We start from the raw sequence: 22,550 nt of genomic DNA, 5'->3' as shown, positions 1-22,550 counted from the left end.
AGTGGCTAGGGCAATAAATGTTAAGTAACAGTGTCGTTAGCAGATTTCTCTTTCTTCTCCCTGACTACAGTGAAGATTTTTCTAATACTTTGTTAAAAATAATGCTGAATTTTATTTGAGACATATTTTCTTTATCATGTTATATAATATAAATATTCTCTTATTTCTAGTTCACTAAGAATTACTAGTAATTTAGATCACGAACCAACCCATCAAGGAGCGATTTTAACCCTCAGATATGGCTTTTACTATAATACTGGATTCGATTCGTCTTTCTTAGCATGTTATGGACTGACAAGAATTTTTCGATTTGAAAGAAAGAAAGAAATGAATAAAGACAAATAGAATTTGGGGCATGGAACCTTAGGGTGAGATAAATAGTTTGTAGCAAGGCTCTTAAGGAGAATGTTATTATAAAAATACCAAATTCATATATCTTATTGTTATTTTCTTTTAATAGCTCACAAGTATCATTCTATAATAAACAAACAAGCAATTTTTACTCTTAAGAAGCCACTAGAAAGGTGTAACAAAGGCAGTAAAATAAAACAAAAAACCTGTAAGGTAGTAGTAAATTCAAAATATAGAAATATGTCATTTAAATCTCTAAGAATTCAACATTTTGCTAATTTTGATGATACTGTGTATATTAGAAGATGTGTGCCAGTTTTACTGGGCAGCGTCTGGGAAATTCTAACTAAGAACTAATTCAATACTCTTTTACACACATATGCATACCATAACAGATGTGGATCTACACACACCAGGATCACTTCTGATTGGATGTTATTTTGTGCATTCAGAGAAAACACAGACAAGAACAGTACCTGTTTTGTCAGTCAACAAATACACCAGGCGCCCCAGCTCCTCTGGGATGGTGCTGGTCCGGACAACAGTGCCAGGGATGTTCTCATCTCTCATAATCATCCACCCGTAGGCTGCTTTGCCCATGTCCAAGTTCACACGCAAACTGTAGATACAACCCATCACAGTCATTAGTGTGATGCAGACCCAGGCAATATTTTCACGTTCATGTTTTCCACATAAGTTTATTTACTTACACGGATTATCTTTAACTTTATATGAAATAAATAAATAATATTGGATTTTAGACATTAAAATAAATGAATTTGTTGACGTTTGAGTGGGCAAACCTCTTTACAGCCCAGAAGATGTTTGCCAGTGATGGTAAAATGGGTTACTCACACCCTGTCTTTCAGCATGATTTGTGGTACTGGACGGAACAGAGAAGGTAGACTGTTCTAAGTGCCCATTCAGGCACAAGGTGCCATGGGGCTCAAAGGAGAGAGCACACGTGCTTAAGGAAATCAGGCGGTGTCTTACTGGGAATAAATATTGGAAATAGGTCCTAATATTCAACCCCTCATTTTACAACAAGAACAAGCAAGATGCTTTCCACAATGAGGACTGCCATGAGGGACATAAACAGGTTCTGGGCGGACTGTCAGAGGACGCAGCTTCTGAGCTAGGTCATGTGACCTCTTTGAGGATCAGAAAGGTGGCGAGGCTGGAGGGTAAGTGCAGACGGGGAGAGTGGTGGGAGGCAAGACCAGAGGCGGCCAGGCCAGCCCATGGCGCAGAGCTTGGATTTATGGTCATAGCGAGGGAGGTCCCTGAATAGGCTTAGCCGCAGCCTGATTACATTTTAACAAAGCAAGCTCCTTTACCTAACCTGCACTCAACTGTTCTACTGGGTTAACTGATGCACTCGGCCCTGTGTAACCTGGTGACTGATGCTCACAGCAAGCGACACACCTGCAGCTGGGCAGCTGCTCTCTGAGAACATGCTGACCTTCGCTTCCAGTGACCACGAGGCAGCTGTGCTTGTGTTCAGACATGTTTGTGCCAGATGACACACTGATGTGTTGTACAATTTGATGAAACATGAGTATTAAGTAAAATCAAGAGATCTGCTTTCTATTTAAGTGGAATGGAATATTTTTGAAAGATTGGATGGCGATAAACTGCTTTCAAAAAACATTTTTTAATGAGTTATGGTTGAGACATAAAAAACTGGAAGAAATTTTAAAATTTTGTAAAGAGTCTCACTCAGACAGATTTGTAAATGTCTTCTTCTCTCCACCTTAAGGAAACCCAAAGTGGAAATCATAAACAATGCACTAAGAATATGTCTTTTTATGAGAAAAACAATGTGGATCTTCAAAACATACTAAAAAAAAAAAAAAGGGGGCCACAGCTCTACATCTACAGGAGGGAATGTATATTTCTACGAATTACGTTAAAAAGTCCTAAGCATGTAAGCTTAATTCTTAAAACTCCATTTTTCTCGTCAAACAACGTTGAACCAGTCCAGGCACGCGGGATGCAGGCAGGCCCCCTGCAGGGCGAGGCCGCCCTGGGAGGACAGCTCGCAGAGCGCTGGGCTGCGGTGAGATGAGGCCGTGGCCTGCGCACTGCCTGGCGCAGGACTTCTCCGCCCTCTTCAGGTGCAGCCACTCACCCATGAGGGCGCGGCAGTCCTGAGACGACAGCTTCTCCCGAGACTCCACAACAGCAATCCCGACCCCAGCTGGCTGTCGTGGCCGTTCCCCAGTCTCCCGCATCTTGCTGTGTGCACACATGCACTGTGCTGCGTGCCTGTCATCCTTGGTGTCTTACCCCACACTCTCACTACCGGAAACATCTATGTGTTTATTCTTTGACCCAATTTTTCACTGTGATTCTTCCTCTAAAACTGTGTACTTATGGAACTCAAATTCCATGGAAACAAATTCCTCACGTCTGAAACCTGTTCACAGAACATCCCTTTCACATTCTCCCCTGATTAAAACCTGGCTGTTCCCTGGACCCTCACTGTTCAGTCGTCTCCCGTGGAGGACACACGTTCTGCTGTGGACAATCTGCCAGAGTCAGGTGCTGGGCTCCTGACTGCTCGCTCCCTGTTTGGATTCCAAACCAACAACGGTGCTTGAACCAGAGCTCTCACATCTATGATGCCTCCACCATACTCTACAGCCTGCATGGATAACTATGAGTTAGCCCAAAATTAAATTTAGAATATTAGAGAAATGCAAAGCAAAGCAAAAATGCCATTTTTTATACTCAATAGATTGGCAATAACTAAAAAGCTTGAGAACAGCAAATGTCAGTGAGGATGCAGGGAAACAAGTATTTTAATAAACTGCAAGTAGAAGTATGGACCAGTACGATCACTTCAGAGAGTAATGTGGCAACATGCAGTAAAACTGAAGACAGGCCTGAGCATGACTCAGCAGGTCCACTCAGCAGGAGAGCTCCCCACATACGCACGAGGGAAGGGACAAGGACACAATCAACACAGTACTGGTTGTGAAACGACACAAACGAAAGCATCCAAACCGCCCAGTGAGCTGTTGTTAAAATCTGGCCAAACGAAACGCAAGTTGCAAACAGACACACAGAATACAATACAGACCATCCATGAATTTAAAATACACAAATACTTTATATGTTTGCGTGTCTGACTACACGCACCAGGGCCATAAAAGCATGAACAGAAAGGACCCACTCCAACTTCAGGGGAGGGTGGCAGTGGTAGAGGCCCCAACTCTACATCTGCCTCCTTAAGAAAAGAGGGCCTGAGGCGAAGACACGAACAAGAGAAATCTATGACAAACACAGGGCATCTGTCACTATGCTCTGGACTTTTAACTTACTTTTAAAATTTCATACTTCCAGTTGTATAGTAAGACTACAATTTAAACAAAGCCTGGGTCGTCCTATCTGGGACAATTTTGTTCTGATTCTGTCTGAAAGCGTGGGATTGGAGCCCCCGTCTGCAACCACAGAGCCGCTCTGCAAGGACGCACACTACACATGCAGTGCGGGCTCTGCTGGCGCGAGCGAGTCACGGCACAGCCCTTCCTTCACATCAGCTGCCTGATCCTGACAGAGCGGGCTCAGACACCTTCCAAAGTGTTCAGCTGTGTCTAATTTTTTTTATAGACACTATTTCTATTTATAGATTTTTATCTCATTTGATTAAAAGAATGCACAAATCTTAAATGCAAAATGTAAATATGGCAAAGACAGTGAAATCTGGCTAATGGAAAGCAGGAAATCAAAGACTCCCAAGGGTGTGCAGACAGTGCTATGCTCACTCAGGCAGACAGGCAGAGACCCAGCTGACGCAGAACAATACTGTATTAAACTCACAGGAGGCTGCGAGCCAAAAGTGCCACACCTCAAGTGAAAGCTGAATTAACTCCCAGGAGAAACTGAACACAGGAACAACACCCCAAATTCAGGAAGGGGCTCCAAGGGTATTGATGAAAAATAATAAGAAAAAGAACTACCAACAAAATAAGGGGCCTCTTCACAATGATGAAAACGGGTATTAGATCTAGAGATAATACGGTGTTTCTACAACAGAAATGAAAACATTGGGTCAAGAGGCTAGAATTTGGAGAAATATGAAACATCAAATATGACAGGGTGTTCATAGCAATGAATCAAAGACCTGGCGCAGGGGTGTGTCTGTGTCACTGTCTCTCAAGGTAGAAAACTGGCTACTCCTGGTGAGTCTATTCCCACGGCAAAGAGCGCACTGAAAGGTAGGGCACATAAGCATCAGCCCTTCCGTACATCTCCACGTGTACACTGTGCAACCCTAAAAGGCTCAAAACTGAGCCCCTCAGCCTCAGACAACACTTGATAGGATTATGACAGAATGACAAGTCAGTGGGCTCACAGCTTTGTACATCGTAGGTCTGGCCTCATTTGTGTTCATTAATAATCAGACTTAAGATCATTCAGATGGACTTCACATTCTATAAGAAAATCTGTGCCTAATTGAATTCTATCAAAAAAACAGCAGATAGGATGTACCTACACCATGTGGTGAAACTGCTGACAGTCAATCATTCCGACCTGCCAAAGTGGCAATTCACACGGTTCTACCTGGTAATAAACGCACACTTGAAAAGAATGTTAAGGAGTCAGAGTCAGCAAAGAAAGTCTGTAGGAAAGTTAAAGAAAATTAAAACAACCATAACTTGACATATCTGTCCATAAAGTTCACATATTAAAGATCATAAGAACTATACTGGTCAGAAAAAAAATCTTTAATTGACAATTACACAGACCTCTTAAACAAGCTCCTCACTATCTCTTGGCTATTTATAATCCTGTTAGAATAGTAAAAACTAGTCAGAGATGACAACCACTAAGAGATGACACCGTGGGGCAGAACAGCACAGTCTCTCGGGCCTCCTCCTGGGCAGCACTGGTCCCAGGATGGCTGGACACCAGGGCCAGGAAGGTGGGCTCGGTGCAAAGCCCAGAGCCACCACGTGCACAGGGCACCCAACATCCATATGCCCCAGGTGTCTCCTATTAAACACTGGGACAAAGATGACACCTTTCTTTAGGGTGTGGTGAGGTGTCCAGAGGAGTGGGCGACCAGCAGGAAAGGCTCACAAGGCACTGGCGAGTGACCCACCAACGGTTTCTAAGTAGCAGGCTGCCAAGAAGAGTTCAGGATGCTCAGAATGGAAGAAGGAAAAGGAAAAGCGTTTAACACGGACTCGTCTATGATTTGGGCATAGGGCATAAGACAGACTCTCTGTGAATCAGAAAAATAAAGTGAAAGTCAGGGTCACTTGGCTAAAACACAGGCAAAAGCTGAGAGGAACCGAGACAGGAAGGTGGCCAATGAACGAGCAGGACTCTGGGGGGCACAGAGCAGGGTGAGGGGCTTGGGAAAGGCACCTGCCAGCCTGGGAGGCTCAGCACAGCTGACTCTTTGGCTCAGAGATCTATAATTTGGAAAAACATCACTTTTTCTCTATGTGTTGTGGTCTTCCTTCAGCTTTTGGTCAAATTATTTTGGAAACTGTCAGCCTGTCTTAGCTATGATAAGGCAAATAGATTTCTATCTTTAGCCAGGCAGGAATTTTTCAGGCATTTACAGTCTGCTATTCGGTTTTGGGTTGAGTGGAAAACAAAGGAGCATCTTCCAGGCTCTTCCACAGTCGTTCTCATCAAGTCATGAAGGACTGGTGGCTCAATAAAACAACGGCTGCTGTCACAGAGTGTAAGAATTTACTGTTTCACAAAATATTCTATCACTATAAAGTCCACTGGAATATTTTAGGTTGACTACAGATACCCTTCGTCAAGTGTACAAAGCAGTAGCTACTAGTGAAAAAAAGAAGGGAGATAATCTTCAGGTTGATAAAAATAAAGCAGAACTACTACAGAATGAAGTTCACGGTTCAGTGAAGAATGAAGAGCTATTCAGGAAGATGTATCTTCAACGAAGACAAAAACATGATATGGGAAGCAGTTAAATTTACTCTGATTCACATTGTATATTTTGGTCACATGTTAATACAATAATTTTCTTTTTAATGTTAAAAATTTCCAGAAACTCTGGGTCAGCCCTGTGGCCTAATGGTTAAGCTTGGTGCACTCTGCTTCAGCAACCCAGGTTTGGTTCACAGGCACAGACCTACACAACTTGTCTGTCAGTGGCCATGCTGTGGCAGCAGCTCACATCCAAAAAGAGGAAGACTGGCAGCAGATGTTAGCACAGGGCAAATCTTCCCCAGGGAAAAAAAGAATTCCAGAAGCTCAAACTTCAAATACTAAGTTGACAGTAATTGTCATCACTACATTTAACTTTTTAGTAGTGTTCTAGTTTTATAGAATTTTAAAACCTAGACCTCTACTCAACTAGTAAAGTACTTTAAAGTAACAAGATTTGTAAACAAAAAAATATTAAGCCTATTATTTTCAGAATTTCAGGAATAGATTATAAGGTAATAGATACCAGATATATTTTAAGTTCATTATATTGCTAATTTAGCAACTGTGAAATTGTTATGAAGACCCTTTCCAAATAAGTGGAAAAGTTACTGCAATTTTAGATGGTCAACTGAACCAGAGGGCAGTGGTGACCTTTACTGTCACATAATAAGAAAAGTGAAATCAACTAACAACTAACTAACGAGTGTATTCAGGCATTTTAGGAAGAGGAACCTGCATGAACCCATTTTACGCTACAGGACAAAAGCATAAAGTTAATTTTAGAACGTTTAAGATAGTCTTAATGGTGGAGCTTTCTTGTCCAAATAGTCTCATCTTACAGCTACAAAAATGTTTGAGGAGGTAACTTGGACCCTGAGCAAAGGTGAGCTGTATTTTCCTAAAATATGCAGCGCATCCCATCTAGGCCCGACACTGCTTGCTACATTTATACTCTAATTTGTCAGAATTAAACTGCAGCATTTACTTCCAGGTGAGCCCGTCCCCCGAGCGCACGATGCTCCTCAGGGAAGGCGTCCACCTGAGACAACTTACGTGTCCACCTCTGTAAGGGAGACATTTTTAAATCCTAATCTGAGCAAAAAAAAATACAAGTCATTTTAATGAGCAGTTTTATCAAAAGCAATCAAAATCTTTTCCTATAAACTGTCCTTTAAAAGAAATGGCACAGATGCCATTTCATCTGAATTTTCCCCCATTTTTCAATCTGCGATATCTTTTAAGTTTTTCCTGACACACCACACATGGCACGAGTAGCATCAAAATATTTTCACTGGGTGAGTTCATCCAACAGCACGCATCGTGAAGACAAGGTTCAAGTCTCTGTTACTACTTTGGACATCTTTCCTGGCTTCAGACCAGTATATTCTGTTGTCTATGGAGTACCTTATCTTAGATTTATCAAACATACCTCTAAATGAATACAGACACAATGGAAGTTAACATTCCTACTTCCTTCTCTTCCTCTGCCAAACAAAATAAAGACAAATTTGTTCTTTCTCAAGGAGGAGGAAAAATGTCTGCATGTCAAGGAATGGCGTCATCTACCCATCGCCCAAGCCAGAAACTGGAAGGAGTCCTAGATTCCTTTTTCTTTTCACTTCCTATATCCAAATATTCAACTCCTGCCAATTCACCTCCAGAATTCTCCAAAACCGCTTTCCATGTTCCATCAGGAGGAAGCATGGGCAATTGAATTTTATAGGTTTGATGCTAGGTATGACTTGTATTGATTCTTAATTTCCAAATTTACTAGTTGATCTTGACTAATGACAGACTCCATCTTTCTGATCCTTGGTGACAGCATCTGTAAAATGCCACATACTACCAAGATCACTGTGGGAATTAGCAAAATGCATAAAAGCAGGTGACTGAGTTCCATGAGGGGTGCAGATAGTCACTGGCCCGTCCAGTCAGGAAGCTTCTACAGAAAAGGCAGACCCTGCGTTCAAGCAGAAAGGAGGGGGGCAGTATGTGTGTGCGCCATGTGGGGAAGGCAGGTTGTCAGCAAGGCTCTGGAGCCCAGGGGGGATGGATGTTATGGAACTGGATGAACGGAGACATGTTCCCAAATATGCCACAAGTCCATTTGGTTCGTATCCACTACAACAATTAGAAGGATCAACCAAATGTAGTCTGGGGTCCTAAGAAATGGAAAATCTAGTGAGGGAGGAAAAGTAGTTTAAACTGGTATAAGAAGAAGTCAAATCACATTATTAAGTTTGAGGGGTTGTAGGAGGATTGGGGAATTGAAAAAAAGCAGTGTTTTAGGAAAAACAAATAGAGCATCAGTGTTCAAGAGGGACTGAACCAAAGACAGACTGGATGCTAGGAGAGTTGGAAGTTGTGCACGAGGCAGTGGGGACGACAGCACGCGTCTGAGGACCTGTGGCCCATGCAGGGCTCTGGGAATGTAGCCACCCGCTCCATGTCACTGTCACAAAGACAGTGCAAACCCATGAGGTTCTTTAGGGAGAATCAACTTCCTGCCTTCTATTTAGAACGATGTCATCCATTTTCTCAGGATCCACAACAACTGGATATTGACCACAGGCTCAAATGCTGCGGTGAATGTGAACAAAGTAATTCAGGACTTCCCCAACATTCAGAATTGTTTCAGGCTTTCGTCGAGGGTGGTGGGGGGGCACTCATAAAATACTGCATGTTATACATAAGGTAGAACCAACAGGGGCTTGTGTGTGTGTGCTTGTACATGCGTATAAAACATTCTGTATAGCAACAGCACAAATATATATATATATATGTGCCGGAGTGAGGCCACATGTTTTGTGTCAATAATGTGAAAGGTATAAATATTTATTAAATAAATATTAACAGCCTAGCACTTCTTTCAGTTTATAAATAACTAAATAAAAATACTGATTACATGCAATTTAAGAGATACACCTTAAAATAAAATGTCTCCAAAAGCCCAAGAATAAAGGACTGGCAAAGGTAGACGAGACACACTAACCCGGTGGTGGTGGTGGTGGTGTCACAATATCACAGACGGCTCAGCAGGCAAAAGGGAACAGGTGGACAGGCTGAGGCAGAAAGTCAGGAGCTTTTCAAGGCTGGAGGAGCTCAGCTCAGCTCTCTACCCGGAGGGAACACTGACTACCAAGAAGGCACCTCGGAGGAGACACAGGCTGCAGGAGGCAGCCCGCAGGCCCTCACCACCTGCGGCCCGCCCGGCACAGCAACTACATGGTGTGAGAGATTCCTCTTGCTCACGGGGATGGACAAGGGTGCCAGGCCTGGTCAGTCCCCACCACAGATGTGCAGGCAGTGACGGGCTCCGCCGAGGGCCAGTTCCCTCTCCGGGCTTTTCCTGAACTGGCTTTTTACTTGTGTTATTAAGTGAAAAAACATGAGCCTGAGGCCTCCAACACCATCTGCATAACCAGGTGAGGAGGATCTGGCAGAGAATGAAACGCTAAGCAGAGGAAAGCAGAGTTAACAGCTGGGAGAAGAGCTGGAAAGGGCAGGTCTGAGCCCCTGGTGCTAGCCACATCCAGACAAGCTGCTTGCTAATCTTCCTCCACCTGTTTGATATATCGATAAGTTCCCCCTTTAACTTATACTTAATTTAAAAATTACACCTATAGATCTTTTGTGAAAAAATACCACAGCCTAATTAAAAGGCAAATGAGACAGCAAATATATCTGCAAATATGAAAGAGCTACTTATTATACATTAAAAGCCAACACAAACTGAGACAAGAAGATAAAAGTAACAGGAGCAAGAAGGTCAAAGGTACTAAGAGCACATTCACACCACTGATGCATTATTTTACACACAACTTATCCATGAAGAAACCGATGAGAAAACTAAAGGTAGAGTGGTTAAGAATCCTGCCCAAGGCCACAACAGTGGTAGGCATAAATGCAAGAATGCAGCCCCTAATGCCCCAATTACAGAGCCTGAAGCCTCCGCCTCTAAGTATATACTAACTCCCCTGGATGGAGGGGGATGACAGTGTTTTGCTTTTTTATAACTTACAATTTTGAAATATAGTCATGTTGTCAATTAAAATGGGGATATGTTCTGAGAAATGAGTCACTAGGCATTATCGTTGTTGTGTGAACATCACAGAGTGTGCTTACACAAACCTACATGGTGTAGCCTACTACACACTTGGGCTATACAGTATTAAACTTATGGGACCACCATCGTACATGTGGTCCATCGCTGACTGAAACGTTGTTATGTGGCACCTGATTACAGTGTAAGGCTCACAAGAAGCAGCAGAAAGAGGACACAGAGTTCCCATGTGCCCTTCACCCTGCTTCCCCCAATGTAACATCTCACACAACCACAGCACACTATCCAAACCCAGAACTGATGTTACAACACCATTAAATCAAGTGCAGACTTGATTTGGGCTTTGCCAGTTTTTATGTGCACTCTCTGCTCTGTGTGTCCTATGGACAGATTCACATCACCAGCCAATCTGTCAGGCCTCAATCAGGATGCAAGCGGCTCTCCTCAGGTTACCCCTCAACAGTCACACCATCCCCAACCCTACCCCGGGCAACCACGGATTTGTTCTCCATCATTCTAACTTTGTAACTTCAAGACTGTTCTATAAATACCCAAGTTGCTGTATGTATCAACAGTTTATTCCTTTTTATCGATGCATAGATATACACAACTTGTTTATCCACGTGATTTTTTTTTAAAGCTTGCATTTCCCAAGTTTTCTATGATATAGTTGTACTTTGTTGTTAAAAGAAAGCTTGCTGCAGTCCCAAGAATAAGGTTTATCACATTTGAGGCCTCAAAATTTTACCCCTGAACAATACTGCTGTGGAAGTTAATCAGAATGCCTATTCAAATTTGCATAATTTCCTTTATATAAAAATTGCAAGAAAGTCTGTGATTTGGGGTAAGGCAGGCTATTTTATTTGAACCAATGATCCTACTGAAAACAATAAGAAACACTGTATAACATATTTGTAAAAATTCTTAAAATACGTAAAGAAGTGACAGATTGTGAGGAATTTCTGGGCTAAATCCAAACCAGCTACCAGGGGGGTGAGTGATCACATGCCAACCCCCAAGAGTCTGAACTTCCTCTTCAACAGACCACCTCTGCAGGGAGCAGAACTAAGACAAGGACCACCAAGAGGCGGAGGTGCACCAAGAGGTCCTCCTTCCAACAGTAAGTGGGGCCTGAGGGAGAACAGGAAGTCAATGAGTCTGTAGGTGGAGATGGAGCCAGACTCACATTTCCTAACAATTTAGTGACTGTGAATCTTGAACTTAGATGAAGATGTTCCAAGACAGGTGGTACCTTCAAGTATGCAGCAGAAGCAAATGTATGTGTCTCAGAAAAACATACTTTCATCTTTGATCTCAAATGATTCCTATAAGTAGCTTTTCAAATACAATTACCAAAACAACCAAATAAACCAGAATAAAACACAACAAACACCACACAGCACACAGTGCAACAGCATACCACGAACAAGAGCCAGAAGGAAAAAAATACGAGAAAAAAATAGACAAAGGTATCAGATATTACATGTGATAGATGTAGACTACAAAACAACCAGGTGCAGAAGGAAAATTGGAAAAATATTTGCATGGAATAGGCAACTACAAAAATGAAATAATCACTGTGATAAAGAAACCAAATAGAATTTTTAGAACTAAAAACATCAATAATTGATATTAACAAGTCAATTGGTTTAATAGCTGACTAGATACAGCCAAAGACGAAATTAATGAGTTGGAAGACAGGTCACTAGGATGACATAGAATGAAGCATGGAGACAAAAAAGTGGTAAATGCAAAAGTAAGAACTGGAGAAACAGACAGTATGTGAGGATGTCTGACAAACATTGAACTGACGTCCCTGAAAGAAAGAAGACAGAATGGGGCAAAGGCAGTATTTGAAGAGATAATGACTGAGAATTTTCTAGAATCAATAAATCTATCTACAGATTCAAGAAGCCCATAGAATCCTAAACATTATACCAAAAAGCCCCTTCTATCTAGACACATCACAGCAGAGGGCAGAATACCACAATAAAGAACAAAGCTAAAAGCAGCTGGAAGGGTAGGAGGAGATGGAGGAGGAAAGACGGCAACTCAACAGCAACAGTGGAAGCCCGGAGAGAGTGAAAGCTAAGTGAGAGCTTAGAAGTCACCCACCAGTGAGTTACTTTTCAAGAAGGAAAGCCAAGCAAAAGTCTAGAGAGTTCTCAACAAAGACCAGCACTAAACAAAAACTAAAGAATAAATTTCTGACAGAAGGAAAATCATTCCACATTGAAAGTCTGAAATGCAGGAAGAAATGAAGAACAAAAACATGGGTAAATCAAATAAATAGGGAATGTGTAAAACAGTAACATCTTTGGGTTTGAGAAGAACTAGAACAAGGTCAGAAGGGTAAATGGAGGTAAACGCTTCCAAGGTGACATGCAAAGAAAATAATTAACTTTGGACTTTGATAAATTAAGAAGGTTTTTAATTTCTAGGATAACTACTAAAACAACAGAAAACTGCTTATAAAACTTCTACACTAACAAGAGAAAAAAGTGGAATTATAAAAAACAGTAAATAAAATGTTAAGAGAAAAACATAGAACAGATCAGTCATATTAAAAGCACAAAATGACAGTATTACAACAATTGTGTATGCACTAAATAGTAAAAAATCATCAGAGTAGATAAAAATTAAACTTTATGCTATTTACAAGAGACACGTGTAAATATAAACACACAGAGAGGTTGAAAGTACAAAGATGGAAAAAGATACCTCAAGCAGAGTAAAGCCAGCTGGTATTGCTATATTAACATAAAACAAAGTAGAATTTAATGCAAAAAGCTTTAGCAGAGATAAAGAAAGTCATTTTATAATGACAAAATGCTTAATTCAGCAGAAATAGATAATTTAAATTTGTATATATCCAATATATATACAAAAATAAAAATACGTAATACTAAAGCTACAAAATACGTAATACTGAAAATAGAATCCCAAGGAAAAACAGACAAATTCACAACACTAATGGGAGATTTTAACACAACTCTCAGCACTTGTTAGGAAAGACAGAGAAAACAATCAGTAGGATATAGAGAAACCAGCAAAATAACAATCTTCACCTAATGGACATACATGGAACACCGCAACCAACAATTCAGAATCCAAGTTCTTTTCAATACACACAGAATGTGTATAAAAAGGAACTGAACAGTGGACCCCATAACTAAGTCTCAACAAATTTCACAGATGTGAAATAACCAAAGGTATGTTCTCTGACAATTATGCAATTAAGCTAAATATGAACAAAGATATAATTAGAAAATTCAAAAATGCTTGTAAATTAAGAAATAACTTTGTAATAACCATGGGTCAAAGAAGAAATCACAGCGGAAATTAAAAAATATTCTGTACTTGACAATAACAAAAATACTACATATTAAAACTTTTGAGATGCAGCTAAAGTAGTACTTACATGGAAATTTATACCCTCAACTGCATATATTCAAAAAGAGAAAAAAAGCTGAAAATTAAGGAATTAAGCATCTGTCTCAAGAGCTAAGAATACAAACCAAAGAAGGTAAGAGGAAATAAATAAAGGCAATATTAACAGAACAGAAAAATTTATATAGCATAGAGAATCAATAAAGCCAACAGTAGGTTCTTCCAAAAGGCTGCTAAAGTCGACAAACCTACTGGAAGAGGGATAAAGAAAAAAAGAAAAGAGAAAGGGTAGAAATAAGTATCAAGAGCAAAAAAGATCAATACCACAGATCCTATACATATAAAAGAGAGAACAGGAAAACATGAACAAACTTTTGTAAATAAACTTGAATATTTAGGTATAGTTAACATATTTCTTGAAAACCATACTTTGCAAAACTGACTCAAGAAGAAATTAAAAACTTCAAATCAAGTTTTCTAGCTATTTAAAGTTAACTATTTAAACTATAAGTATTTAAGAAATACATTTAAACAATTAAAGAAATCAACTCTGCTGAACATCTTTCCACAGCAAAAAGTTCAGCCTCCATTGGCCTCCCTGATGTGTCCAAAGAATAAAGAACTGTAATTTTAAATAAAATGTTTTAGAGAAGAGAAAATGTGGGAAGATTCATCAATGTGTTTTATGAGACAGGCATAATCTCGATACTAAACACCAAAAGAGCAATACGAGGAGGAAAGTTATAAAAATCTCACTCACATAAACCAATGCAAAAATTTCACAAAAAAATACAAGCAAATGTATCTAGTAATACACAAAAGAATATTACACCATCATCAAATTGCATTTTTCCCCAAAGAATATAATGGTAGGTATGATATTAGAAAGTCAATCAATATGATTTATCATATTAAAATATTAAAGAAGAAAAATTCAAAGATGAAAAATCACCTCAACAGATTTAGTAGAAATACTGATATACATATTTTTTTGTCCTGTCTCTGTTCCTTCCAGACCAAGCTAGCAGTGTTTCTGCTGGTACAACAGTCTCAAAAACTTTGTGGGTCTCCTGTGTGTACCACAGGGGCCCATGCGATCAGACAAGAGGCTCCTCCACAGACTTCCTGGATAGCCCCATCTATTCCTGGCTTTCCCTGAGATCCATGAGCCACACACCCAATCTCGTCAACAAAAGGTTGTCCAGTCACACCCTTGGCCTTCTCTCCTGTGCATGCTTTCCAAACAGTGAGTCTTCTAATATCAGCATCTTTTGCAATGTGGATAGGCTGCAAACTTCCCAAACCATCAATCCCTGAATATCACTCCTAGGTCTAAGTAAGGTTGACAAGACTCTTTTCCCCGAGCATTCAACCTGGAAAATGAGGCCTCACTAAAGATGTCTGGTAGGGTAGCACAAACTTTTAAAATGTCACAGAAAGGGTACCTGACTTATAATAACTTGGTGAAAAGCTCCTAAGAATTTTCCTCCAATAAAACTTCAGGAAAGGTAACTTCTAAATTCTGAAGCAAAGTCTTACTTGTGACACTTTGGATACTCCACTCTTAGAGTGCTGAACGAGCAGAGCACTCGGTATTCCTCCAGGCGATCAGTTGGCAGAACCACAGTGGGGGCATTTAACTGGCAGCCCTCCTCCACACTCACTGGTTTGGCTGCCTGATTTAGGATGAATTAGAGGGGAACTGCCTCCCAAGCCACACAAACGCCCGTCAACTTCAGAGCTTTAGACGAAGACGCCAGACTGACAAGAGGTTCTGAAGTGTTACTCAGATGGGACAGAGTTATCACTTCGTCAACACCATTGTGCTTCCACTGTCCACATCTGCCTCTCTGACCCAGCACTAAGACAGTCTTCTAGATTCTCAACCACAAGGTTACACAGCACTTCAAAGAGTATGGGCAAAGGACGCAATAACCAAAGAAAGCAGTAACCGCTAGTTTCCAAATGACGAACTTCAAATGTACTATAAAGGGTTCTGATAGTCAGTTTGCTTTCTGTTATGAGTGACACAAACGATTGAGGAGATATTCATTCATTTTAGAGTTACAAAACTAAGATTTAAATCTTGTAATACTTTCCTTGAAAGACAAGGTAAATTGAATCAGGTGATGCAAAAATATTTTATTCTGTAAAGAAGAAGTTCTATAAGACAGCTTAACTTTCTTAAATTTAAAAGCCTTTTAAGAGTGTTAGGTCACTAGAGGAAAAAGTCTCTACTTTCCAGAACTGTGCACTTTGCAAAACAAAAAAAGTATTTTAAAATCTATCCTTCATTAAATTCCAAAGCATATTTAGAAAATACTAAAATGTATTGTTATTCATATTTTATGGAAACTGTGCAAAGGAAAACAAACTTGCTTGAATCAAATGTAAACTTTAATTGCCTAAATCAGCATCCTATACTTTTCACATTTTATAGTTTTCATCCCTTCTGCTAAATCTGAATAATTGCATTCTCAGACTGTGAAAAATGAGGAAAAGTATCATGTTGAAATAGGCATTAGGTATTTCGGAGCTAAACAGAGGTACCGTTATAATTCTGTCTAGAAAGTCTCTCTGAGTTTGACTCAACATGTTAAATATAAAATTGTTGACTGAAGAGCGAGAACAAGACAGACTCGAAGAAAGTCTGACACCTTTCTCATTTTGTAAGCAGACGTTTAAAAAGGATACACAGACTAACAACAAAAGGGTGTGTGTGTGTGAATGCTGGTATATATATGTATATATAAATGTGCAAATTCATATTTTTAAGTCGGTATGAATACACATGAAAGGTTTTAAAGAATTTATCAATAGTGAAATTATAGAAGATACTTATTTTCTTCTCGTTATTAGGCATTATCTAGTTTTTTACTATAAATATACATAATTGAAATATGAAAAAAATGAAAATTAGTTTAAAAACGCTTACAACGTATTAAAAATATTTCATTAAAAAACTATTAAAAAATTTGGATTTTTCTCAATGGTTTCTATCAGTTAAAGATAAAAGTGCCCTGGAAGAAAGAAGGAGTGCAGTTCTCACTAGGACTCTGGCTCTGTACAACAGAAGCAGTCGTGAAAGTGACATCACATAGCATTTCAGAACTGATAAAAGCAAGAGAAATGAAGAGAAACAAGATTAGTGAAAGCAAAGAAGAAAACCTTGGGAATTTACAAGAAATGATGTGTTTGCCCAACAAGTAGGGATCAGGAGACTGCTGCTGGCAGTTGAGGAAGGAAACTGAAGGAGTGTGTTAACACCTAACATGCACTGCCAATCACTGTGGACACAGCAAGGAAGCAAGCTGGGCTCCCAGGCGGGGCTCCCACTGGGCGGTGGGGCTCACATGGGGCAGTGGGGTTTGTACCAGGTGGGGCTCAGACCAGGCAGTGGGGCTCACACCAGGGGGCAGGGCTCACACTGGGCTACGGGGTTCATGCTGGGCAGTGAGGCTCAAACCAGGTGGTGTGGTTCCCATGAGGGGGCGGGCTCCCATGAGGTGGCGGGGCTGACATCTGGCTGCGGGGGCTCCCGAGCTCATGCCCCCAGTGCTGAGTGCAGCAGCTGCCTAGGCTAACAGAAAGTGGGCTGTGCAGGGCATGCGAGGCACGTGGCCTTCTTTGCCATGGGGAGTTACAGGTTTACATTTGCTTCTTGGAAGGAACAGTGCAGGCACTGGACTAGAAGTGGCCACAATTAGAGTCAGGGAGCCCATCTGGAAAGCTGTGACAGTAATTCAAAGAAGAAATGCCACCAAGGTCCTTGATCTTGAGAGCGACAAAGGCAAGCTAAATCAGAAGGGAAAGTCCATAGAATTGGGTAGTTGAGTGGATGTAGGTAATATAGAAGGGAGGTTTCAGAGCTACATTCAGAAAAAAGGAAAATAAACTCCACTGGTACACTATGTCTGGCACTGAACTTTGTGCCACATTATGACAAAAGAGTGGAAAAAACCAGAGCCAGCACACTCATCCCATTTGTGAACTGACTTTCCTTTGAGCCACTGTTCCAGCAAGCTTTCCCTGAGGGGGGACTGTGTGCCCTGCACTAGCGAAGATGCGTGCTAAGAGCAACCCCACAATGGTTAACCCAAAGCGCTCTCTGCCGGTGCCCTGACACCTGGCCTCTAACCGCAGCCACCTTCTTGCCAGACCAGAAAACATGCACAGTGAAGACCAGTGTGTGGGGACAGGCTGCAGGAGGCCCTGGAGAGTAGCTGGCGTCCAATGGAGCAAGCTGGTGGAGGACGGTGAGCTGTGTACTTGGGTTGAATGTGGACAGACTGGGAACCACACGAAAGACTGCTACATCTGAATGAGTGAATTCTGGCATGAGTGTTAAATAACACAGTCATATTCTCTCTATTGCCACTGACCCAGGGAGCTCCGGGGGACAAAGATAGTCCCAGAGCCCACTTCGAGCACTTGACAGGTGTCTGTGTGATAACTGTGATGACGTGTTACAGCTCAATAGATAATCTGCACTCATTCCTCAGAGGATGGGACCTCTGTAATGGGTCCCTTCAACAACCATGAAGCCTGACGACTTGCAGGTGCTCTGTTCTAGGCACCAGAGAGCAGAAAACGGGCAGACAAGGCTGCTATCCTTCAGAGCCTGGTGAGGGGAGAATCAGAAAGTAAGCGAGACAAGGATCAGGGATCAGTGGAGACACATGCAGAATGAAAACAGGCAGATGTAACAGCAAGCTGACTGGCTGGTATGAGCACTGCGCAGACGAGGAAGCCTCTGTGAGGATTAGGAAAGAGCATTCCTGAAGAAGACACACAGCTCAGGAGGGCCTGACTTGTGGTACGGCTGCCACGAGGTGGGAACGGGGACAGATGGGGCTGAGCAGGCAGGCTGGCCATGTCTGCACAGTCACAGCCTGGGGTGAAGCAGCAGGCTCTGGAGTCGACATCAGCAGGAACCCAACCCCACCAGGAACAGCAGCTAACATTCACTCTGTGCTCCACGTGTACGGCGCTCAGGCTGTCGAGTGCAAGCCTGCTGCACTGCAGGAGGGACTGCCCACAGACTGCGTGTTCCCAGAGGCGGGGAGAGACAGGCTCTGCATCCCAAACAATGCCTGAGAGCAGCCCATGTGTTCCGGTAGCAGCATGCAAGGACCTGCATGCATCCTGTGCAGAGCCCAGGAACAGATGGCAGCTCCACTTAGGATTCGAGTAAACCAAAGAGTCACCATCTTTAGACAAACTTTTAGAGAAACCTGGTCTATAAATAAAGATATGGTTTTCTCTTCAAAATGGTTAAATCCTTGTACCTAAGCTTTCTATACTGTTTGATTCCATGCTATATTACAAAAGATGGTTATTCTAGATTCATATTTAATGCATGGTTTATTAGGTTTTCATTCATATGAAAATGTTCAATCACGGGCCGGCCCCGTGGCTGAGTGGTTAAGTCTGTGCGCTCCGCTTCAGTGGCCCAGGGTTTCACTGGTTCGGATCCTGGGTGCAGACATGGCCATGGCACCGCTCATCAAGCCATGCTGAGGAGGCGTCCCACATGCCACAACTAGAATTACCCCACAACTAAAAATACACAACTATGTACCAGGGGGCTTTGGGGAGAAAAAGGAAAAATAAAATCTTTAAAAAAAAAAAAAAGAAAATGTTCAATCATATATATTAACGATATCTTTTAAAAATATCCTTTGTGGAAATATTTTATTTATTTATTTATTTTATTGAGGTAACACTGGTTTATAACATTATACAAATTTCAGGTGTACATCATTGTGTTTTGATTTCTGTGTAGACTATATCATGTTCACCACCAAAAGACTAATTACAATCCAAAGCCATGTACATGTGCCCAGACCCCCTTTTGTGCTCCTTCTTCCCCACCTCCCGAGACCACCAATCCAATCTCTGTCTCTATGTATTTGTTTTTAGTTGCTGTTGTTGTTATCTTCTATTTATGAGTGAGATCACATGGTATTTGTCTTTCTCTGACATTTCACTCAGCGTAATACCCTGACGCTCCATCCATGTTGTTGCAAATGGCAAAATTTCATCTTTTTTATGGCTGAATAGTATTCCATTGTGTACGTATACCACATCTTCTTTATCCATTTGTCCCTTGATGGGCACACTTAGGTTGCTTCCAAGTCTTGGCTATTGTGAATAATGCTGCAATGAACATAGGGGTGCATGTATCTTTACACATTCATGTTTTCATGTTCTGTGGATAAATACCCAGCAGTGGAATAAATGGATCATATCATAGATATGGTAGTTCTACTCTTTTTCTTTTCTTTTTGGTGAGGAAGATTGGCCCTGAGCTAATATCTGTTGCTAATTTTCCTCTTGTTTTTTTCCCCCAAAGCCCTAGTACCTAGTTGTATATCCTAGATGTAAATCCTTTTAGTTCTTCTATGTGGGAGCACACCACAGCATGGCCTGATGAGCAGTGTGTAGGTCCATACTCAGCGTCCAAACCTGTGAACCGCGGGCTGCTGAAGTGGAGTGCACAAACAACTACGCCACCAGGCTGGCCCCTATTAATTTTTTGAGGAATCTCCATACTGTTTTCCACAGTGGCTGCAACAGTTTACATCCCCAGCAGCAGTGTATGAGAATTCCCTTTACTCCATATCCTCTCCAATACTTGTTATTTCTTGTCTTAATTATAGCCATTCTGACAGGAGTAAAGTGATATCTCATTGTAGTTTTGATTTGCATTTCCCCAATAATTAGTGATGTTGAACATCCTTTCAAGTGCCTGCTGGCTATCTGCATATCTTCTTTGGAAAAATGTCTGTTCATATCTTTGGGTCATTTTTTAATTGGGTTGTTAGTTTTTCTGTTGTTGAGATGTATGAGTTCTATATATATTTGGAATATTAACCCCCTTATCAGATATTTGGTTTCCAAATATCATCTCCCAATTGTTAGGTAAAATGGACTTATATATATTTATATTATAAATACTAGTCTTTAAATTAAATAGACATCTAACATTAACTATTCGCATCCCAACCTTGAGTTAGATGAGTTATCATTTTGAACAACTATTCATATTAACAGATTGCTTTACTCAAAACTTGATCTAACTTCACGGATATACTAGATGATCTCGGAAATACAGCTAACTTTAAAATGTCAGTGATTGCGTACAGATCCAAGGGCATTGGAAATAAAAAGGCCTATCAGCAATAAACAAAAACTATTTTCTTGGATTCAGATTTATGGTTTATCAAGAAATCTCTCCCAACTGAATATTATATTATCAATATATTTATTTAAGGAAAAGTATGAGATTTCTAGATTATTCTAACAAAACTGATTTTGCCACCCCAAAATATTATTTTCTACAGAAGGATTCCTTAAGATTCATGAGAGTTCTTGGCTCTTTCCTAAATAGTTTTGTGAGGATGATTTCTTTCACATTGAGAAAGATAAATTTCAATGAAATGATATTCAGTGAAAGTAGACATTTGTTTTAATTCTTAAACCTACCTTATGGGAATGATGTAGGAAAACAGAAGAAGGAACCGAAAAAGATTGCGGTACCACGGGCCTACAAATCCTTGCAAGGTTACCATAACAAGCGAGAGGGCAACTAAAGCCAAAAAGAGTGCTTTGGTCAGCTGATTGAGCTCAAGGTCCAACAAACCAACCTGAAAGAAAAACACAAAATTAAGACAATAATCACAATGTCCTTAATATTACCAATTTGATTTCATGATAGTTATGACATCCTCAAATTTTTATTTGCCTTGATTATAATGAAATACAAAAATGTATTAACTATACTTTTCTCCTGAAAAGCCTCTTAGAGATTTATGCAGAATTTCTGGAAATGAGTCATGATCCCCAGAGCACTTCCAGAAAAGGTCTACTGAGAAAGCACGAGTCCAGAGTGTCCCACCACAAAACACGCAGACCTTTGTCCAGACACTGATGCTGTGACAGCCTACAAGGACAAAATTGGACATCAGACGATGGGCGGACAAAGGAGGACGCTGGGGCCCTGGTTAGCTCTATGGAGAGCGGATGCGTGTTTTCCTCTGCACATGCTATGGCAGGTAACCCATGTTATGTGCACCCTAAGGATTTTATTCAGATTGAGGACCCCAAGAATAGGAAAGGATGTCTGTCACCTCCATCTGCCAAGAGTCTCTCTGAAAAGTTCTCTGAATTAAGAAAAGCAACAGAGAGTAGTTAGCTTGTAATGAAAACCTTTTTGATTTGCACAAATCCTACATGATAGGTTCTCCTAGTAAGGTACACAAAACTCATATTCATTCTGTGGGTCATTTACTAGCTGAGCAAAATTTGAGGGAAAATTATGTCAATAAGAATTAGTTCATATTTTTGTTGCATCTGTGTAGAATCTTGGGAACACTGAGAACTAGCAACCCAGACGGCTCTCTTCTACAAGGGAAGTGAATATAGCTCTTCTGAAGCATGCAACTTCAATTTCGAGCTTTGGCAATCTCCATGAAGTCTTTCTCCTTGCTCAGTTTCATTGCTGAAAGACCACAATGCAATACAGTGTGTGGGGTGGAGGGTACTGGGCTTGGTAGAAAGGCTTTAGAATCAGACAGAGGGAGAAGTGATGCCGCACAGCAATTAAGATTCTTCAGGACTCCAAATTTAGGCTAATTTGAATGCTGGCTCTGCCACTTGCTGTATAACCTTGGGCAAGCTGAGCATCACTTTTCTTATCTGTAAAACAGGGATATAACTGCGCCTTCCTAATAGGACTCAGGGGATTAAGTGAGCTGACACACAGCACACGGAGCACAGCTTCTGGTACAGAGTAAGCCTACTGTATGTTACTATTATTCTCATT

The 22,550-nt window shown here is 40.9% G+C and overlaps 1 protein-coding gene across 22 annotated transcripts in view; it reads right to left on the bottom strand.

Annotated features, from left to right (window-relative positions):
* ATP9B (ATPase phospholipid transporting 9B (putative)) overlaps positions 1 to 22,550 on the bottom strand; it is a 280,418-nt gene that overhangs the window by 79,421 nt on the left and 178,447 nt on the right. For all 22 annotated transcript variants that reach the window (XM_070627960.1, XM_070627961.1, XM_070627971.1 and 19 more), the window contains 2 exons: positions 21,212 to 21,372; positions 828 to 970 (listed from right to left, as the gene is read on the bottom strand). In XM_070627960.1, the coding sequence (XP_070484061.1) occupies positions 828 to 970; positions 21,212 to 21,372 (304 nt within the window). The remainder of the gene's footprint in view (positions 1 to 827; positions 971 to 21,211; positions 21,373 to 22,550) is intronic.

Source organism: Equus przewalskii, chromosome 7 (assembly GCF_037783145.1).
Source record: "Equus przewalskii isolate Varuska chromosome 7, EquPr2, whole genome shotgun sequence".
Lineage (NCBI taxonomy): Eukaryota > Metazoa > Chordata > Mammalia > Perissodactyla > Equidae > Equus > Equus przewalskii.
Note: the sequence above shows the minus strand (reverse complement) of the source record. Positions and strands in the feature narration are given on the sequence as shown.